The sequence below is a fragment of the Oryzias melastigma genome, linkage group LG7 (genome assembly GCF_002922805.2).
Source record: "Oryzias melastigma strain HK-1 linkage group LG7, ASM292280v2, whole genome shotgun sequence".
Taxonomy (NCBI): Eukaryota; Metazoa; Chordata; class Actinopteri; order Beloniformes; family Adrianichthyidae; genus Oryzias; species Oryzias melastigma.
This window is the reverse complement of record NC_050518.1, coordinates 32261337-32267346: the sequence shown is the minus strand read 5'-3', so window position 1 is coordinate 32267346 and position 6010 is coordinate 32261337. Positions and strand designations below refer to the sequence as shown.

The 6010-nt window shown below is 43.0% G+C and overlaps 1 protein-coding gene across 1 annotated transcript in view; it reads left to right on the top strand.

Annotated features, from left to right (window-relative positions):
* kcnd1 (potassium voltage-gated channel, Shal-related subfamily, member 1) overlaps positions 1-2857 on the top strand; it is a 75173-nt gene extending 72316 nt beyond the window's left edge. Inside the window, exon 9 of the mRNA XM_024263864.2 lies at positions 1247-2857. Within this exon, the coding sequence (XP_024119632.1) occupies positions 1247-1454 (208 nt within the window). The 3' untranslated portion in view covers positions 1455-2857. The remainder of the gene's footprint in view (positions 1-1246) is intronic.
* The last annotated feature ends 3153 nt before the right edge of the window (positions 2858-6010 follow it).

Genomic DNA, 6010 nt, shown 5'->3' with positions numbered 1-6010 from the left:
ACTGATATATATATATATATATATATATATATATATATATATATATATATATATATACAGTTGGTTTATATGTTTTATTGAATATATGTTGTGAAGATTTTCCAAAAACGTTATTTTAGGCTCTTGTTTTTTTCCTGTTGTTTTTTTTTCCTTTTTACCATTCCGGAAAATTATCCAGTCGTGACCCTAAAACCCTAACGATCTGAACCGTGAGTTTTGTGATCCGTTACACCCCTAAAATTAACGAATTAATCGCAACGTGGGGAAAGTTAATTGTTATTTATCGCAATTAACTTTTTTTGTTATAGTATTTGCCGACCACTTATTATTTGTAAATACACACAATAGTAAAGAAGACACAAAACTGTAAATTTAGAACATTTATTCTTAATTAAGGCTGTTAACCAAAATAAATAAATCACATTATATATCATAATACTTTTGTGTTATGACTGATCAGTATTAATCACAATGTTTTATGAGATCAATTGTATGAAAATATGCAGCTTTTGAACAAAAACAGGCCGGAGAGAAATTTGTTATTCATTTTTATCGTCAGAAATGTTTACATTTATCAAGTGTTAATCCAGAAGTGTAATTTGTGAAAACAAAACTCATCAACAGTTAGGTAAGCAGAACTCTAAATACTTTTATGTCTGTTATGTTACTCCAAGAAAACAGAGATGCTGACGTACAACTGAAACGAATCTGGAGATCTGACACCAAAAGTTTTTGTGGCTCCGCTGATGTCATAATGTGGTTTTAAGAGGCTGTAAGCTAGCAGGAGAGAATACAAACAGCTGATGAGGGGAAATGGTGGTGGGTTGACCCCCACACCAACAGTCCCGCCCACAACTCAGAGGTGAATTTCTAATAATCTCCTGCCGCTCTGCAGAAACTATGTCCTAGAGAATGACAGGTTTTGACAAAAACAGCATCATCATGATTAAAGGACCACTGGAAACACTTTGAAAAGAGATCCAAAGATGATTGCAGTGAAAGCCTAAAACAGACTAAAATAAAATAGACGATATAACCAGATCAAATTAAAGACCATAACAAGAAATGTCGCCGACAGACATTTAAAAATGCTTTCAGAAAATGCTTCTTCAGATCCATGCCGTGGGGAATGTTTTATCCTCCCACAGCTGCTCTGGTTCTCCTCCTCTTGTGTTTGTGAAAAGGTCTGTCTGACTAGAACCGCACCAGAACCTGCTGATGTCCGTTCTGATTTCTGTCTCCTCAGCCGCTCCAGTCTGAACGCACAAGGTGACAACCTGAAGCTGAACTGTGGAGAGCAGGATTTCACCGCCGCCATCATTAGCATCCCCACGCCGCCTGCCAACACTCCGGACGAGAGCCTACCCCCCTCACCTGCCCCCATCCCCGGCATCCTGCGCAACACCCGCGCCACCGCCTTCACGCATGAAACCGTTAAAATCTCATCCTTATAACATCCATCGTGCCCCCCTCCCTGACTCCTCCCCCCAGCAGTTCCATCTCTGACAGCCCCTTCAACCATTCCTGATCCTGGACCTGGGGCAAAGCTAGCTGACATCTGTGGGCAAAAGGGTTGTTTTCTCCGTCTTCATACAACCCGGATTGACAGAAGTTTAAATGAGCATCAGAGAAACTCAGCGGATGTGAAGGCAGCATTCCCACATCAGAGGCGCCATGCTTTTGGACCGTTCTATGCACTCGCACATAGCTCAGATCTCACTACTGAAGCCATAAAGTCCTGGTCCAGTTTCCTCAGTTCCCACTGGCTCCGGACTGAACGTGACGCTGTATCGTGTGGATCGAGACCTGAAAGACCGGCTGACCTTTTGTCAGTGAACACTCGGCGGTTCGACCGCTTTGCTTCAAATGACGCGATTAAAACTCAAACAAAGAGGAAAATCAGCGCAACGGTGCAAAGACAATGAAGAAACTTTAAGAAAGATTATCAGAGTTACTGAGTGTCTGACTCAAGCAGTTTGCAAAAAGACGCTTTTGAGGAGAACCTCAGAACTTCTTCAAAACGAGTCACTGAAGCAGATCAACCAACACAGGGGAACGTCTCAGCAGCTCCGGGACGCCTGCACCTTTCAGGAACAACACTTGTTGGATCTCTGCAACACAACAAAAAGGAGCCGAGGATAGAAAACGTTTGTCCCAGACTGGACGGATCGACCGGGTCGGTATGACCCCGGAGAGTTTGTCCCAGACTGGACGGATCGACCGGGTCGGTATGACCCCGGAGAGTTTGTCCCAGACCAGGATCCAGAGCCTTTATCTATTTCAAATATGCAACATATTACAAGCAGGAAAATAGCATCAACAAATGAACAGAGTATTATTGATAACAGTGTGTGTGTTTGACTTATTATTGCAGGGAACATTCTGTGAAACAAGACGAGCGTATTCTGTGACCTTGTGACTGAGAATGAACGTGATCTATCAGGAAAGCGGCGAACACCAAAAGCTCCTCGGTGTTCTGCTCACACTCGACCCGATGAAACCCTGAGGGAGGTTCCAGAGAGGTCCTGTTGGTGTGGGGGACTTCAGCCGGAACCAGCCGGACATTCACTCCAGTCTCCAGCCTCTCACTGGATCTCCATAAACTACACTTCTAAGATGGAACAGATGCTTGAAGAAGAGTCGTGGCTTCACTCCTGGGAGCCTCAGTCAGATTTAGATGTTCGGCTGGGAATCCAAAAGAATTTCCAGAATCTATTAGATTCTCCAGAGACCGGATCAATTTGATTCACGTTTCTTTTCGATTCTTTCCATCCACTCAATTTAATTCATTTCAACTCAAATTAGAGTTTTCACATTTATACACATTTGTTTAGAAATACATTAATAATCTACTATATGATTTGAATCTATTTATATTAATCTGAAATATTGAGATTGTTAATATCATACAGTGATTTTCTAAAGCAGAAGTTCTAACAAAAATGTTCAGATCATTAACATTGGAAACATTGTTCTGCTTCTCCGCTTCCGTTTGACCACTAGGTGGAGCTCGCGTTATAGCATTACACTTTTTTCAACAAGAATAAGTGAAGTATGAGGTAAAAACTGTCTGTTTTAGTCCACAGATAGTTACTTTACAAAATATTTCCATAAAAGAGTCCATATAAAGATTTTCATTTAGTCAGAATGTATGTTTAGGTCGACTGAATGTTAGCATTAGCCGTCCTATGGGAAATCCCATTATACGTTAGCATCAAGCTAGCAGACTTTAGTTGTATGTCCTGGATCAATCTTTATTTTTATGGATCGATTATGAATATTAAGCTTAAATTGATTCAGATTGATTCGTTGATTTGATCAACCAGCCCTTCGTAGACGTGCATTTGTTTAAGTCGCAGACTCTCTTGTTCCTGGCGGGTCAGATTAGAAGGTTTCGTCTCTCTTTTATCAGTTTAAGTGATTTATTAGGGAGACGAGGCTTTTCTGCTGGAGTTCGACTCTGTTCTCTACTAAGTCGAGTCAGATTGTTTTTCTTCCGAGTCCATACATCAGCCTCTGTTTTGAGCCGCGTCACAGGTCATCTTTAGCCGAGTGCTGCCTGGACTTTGAATAGACTCAGAGATGTCAGAGATGAGGCTGCAGCTTCTGGTGCTTCATCCGTGGTCATGGCCGGCTCCAGTGGAGTTTATTGGTGGTTTCAGTGAAAGTCTCTGTGGCTTCCAGACAGCACTCCACTGCTGCATTTCTGCCAGCTTTAATCCTGGCACCAAACCAGAACTAAACCTGCCAAACGGAAGGCTGTAAGAGTTTGGAGTATTTACCATCAGCTGAAGCTTCTCTGTATCAGAGAAACATTTCTGGTGGCAGCATTTGTTCCATCTTTCAAGTCAAGAATTCCTCCCTTTGGAATATTGAGCTGCAGGTGTAACTGTGTCTGACTGTCGGTTCCTGGTGTGTTTCATGCACCTTTCAAGAGTCCTGAGACGCTCACAGATCTGTCAGTCGGATCAGAGGCAGGACAGATCTAGCACCGAATGACTGAGGTTCTGGTGGTGACAGTAGCTGCTGTCACTTCACCGACACCACCATCACTGCGGAGCTTTTGGGTTACGCTTTTCCTCAAGACCGGTCTGAGACATGAAGACAGACCGAACGTACATACTGTAACATATTTTGTATCATACAGTTCCACCTCCATCTTTCCATCCAATCATCCGACTAAGAAGTCCTGGTAGATGACGGCGGTGTGTCGGCCATCCGTCCCTGCATGAGCCTCCTACGGTAGAAGTAGCCCTACTGACCTGCTCCATCAGAGAACCAGAACCGCCACGGAGGAACTCTCATCCGACTTTCTTTTGCATGACAATGTTGGTTTGTTTTCTTCATCCTGCTGAACTTTCCATGAGTGTTTGCACCTGCGAAGAAGCAAGCGGATCATATTCACTCGGGCATGCTCCTGAGTGCGGCTGCATTGTTGACGAGGCCGTGAGTTTGAATGATGCGCTGTCACAAATATGCATGGATACCGTTGTAGGTATTTTATCTGTTTTCTCCTACAGCCAGGGGTGGGGGGAGGGGGGGCTGAAGCGGCTTCAGGACAGAAAGTGTTGATCTGTGGGTCCCACCTGCCCCCACCAAACCGTGTCTCCTGGGAGAACTGTCTCTCCGAGCGGCTTAGGGCCGTGGGAGCTGGTGGAGGCGGCGTTTGAACGCAGAAATCAGTCCTCTGAACGTGCACGAAATCAGGTGAATTGATGTTTCCAATCACGTCCCGTCAAAATAAAGGCTGATGTTATTCCCACATATTTACAAGCAGCCAACATGCAGATTCCTGCACGGATTTAGAACATTATAAGCGAACAGTCACTTCATAATATTAATAATAATGAAAGCACGTTCAGAGTATCATCTCGCTCCATACAGCGTCTTTGGTCATTTACAAAACAACTCGCTGTTTCTTCTTCTACGACTATTTCAGACACTTCTGTGCACGTCAACATGATTGAGTCCAATCAAACGTGTGTCGCATGGAAGCGTTTGTTACAATCAGATTAATCTCCATCTTTGATCCAATCAAGGACATTTTGCACATGAGAACGCGGCTTCTGATTGGCCGGATGGAGAGAGTCCAGTTTCTGATGGACTGAACACACCTGATCCAGGTGAGCAGCAGCTACTGAACAGTAACTGCTGCAGTCTGCTCCATGGGGGCACACAGCCCCTCCATGCCATAGCCACGTCCCATTTCCAGATTTAAAAAAAAACTACAGTAAAAGTGTCTGCATGAGGAAGTAAAAACCATTATACCATGGTCTGGGTGAATACTCGATTCTGATTGGCTGCTGGGTGTGCATTAAAAAGTGATAATGCACAGTAATAACGCACACCTAAAAAAGAAGTTCCGGTCACACAGACCAAACGTTCGATATCACTGTGCAGGCTTCTTTAAAACACGTTTTTCCTTCATCGTCTGGACAAAACTAGCAGTAATGGATGAACTTTCTCTCTGAACTGATGCTTTATTCAACTTATTGTAGCGACCAGCATTTATATTCCTCTCCTTTAGTAAGGTAAATTAATATTGACAAATTGGTTATTCTCCTAATAAAACACCACTCGACATGAGAGGTGTAGTCTTCTGTTTCACCACAAGAGGGAGTTTCTCATTTTAGAGCAGCTCAGAAGAACGAACCTGCCGTGAAATGAAACACAGACAGAAGCTGAATATGTTCTAGCTGCTCACTGAAGGATTAACGTCAGAAAAAGAAGAAAAATATCCTAATTTGTCCGGGTCTTTCTTTCAAAACAGCGACACTTTACCACTGCAGCTGAGGTCTGTAACGGCTTCAGGCTTCATGCCGTGTTTCATGTCACCGTGACAACAAACCGCATCACGGATTATCAAATAGTCCGCTTTTTTGTGAAAAAAATGAGCTAAACCAAAGAAATAACAAGAATAAAGTACTAAATATTGATTAAATGTTTATTTATTTTGTAAAGACCATGGTATAAGCGGGATAATACCCTCCGAAGAGTGCATTATGAGAAA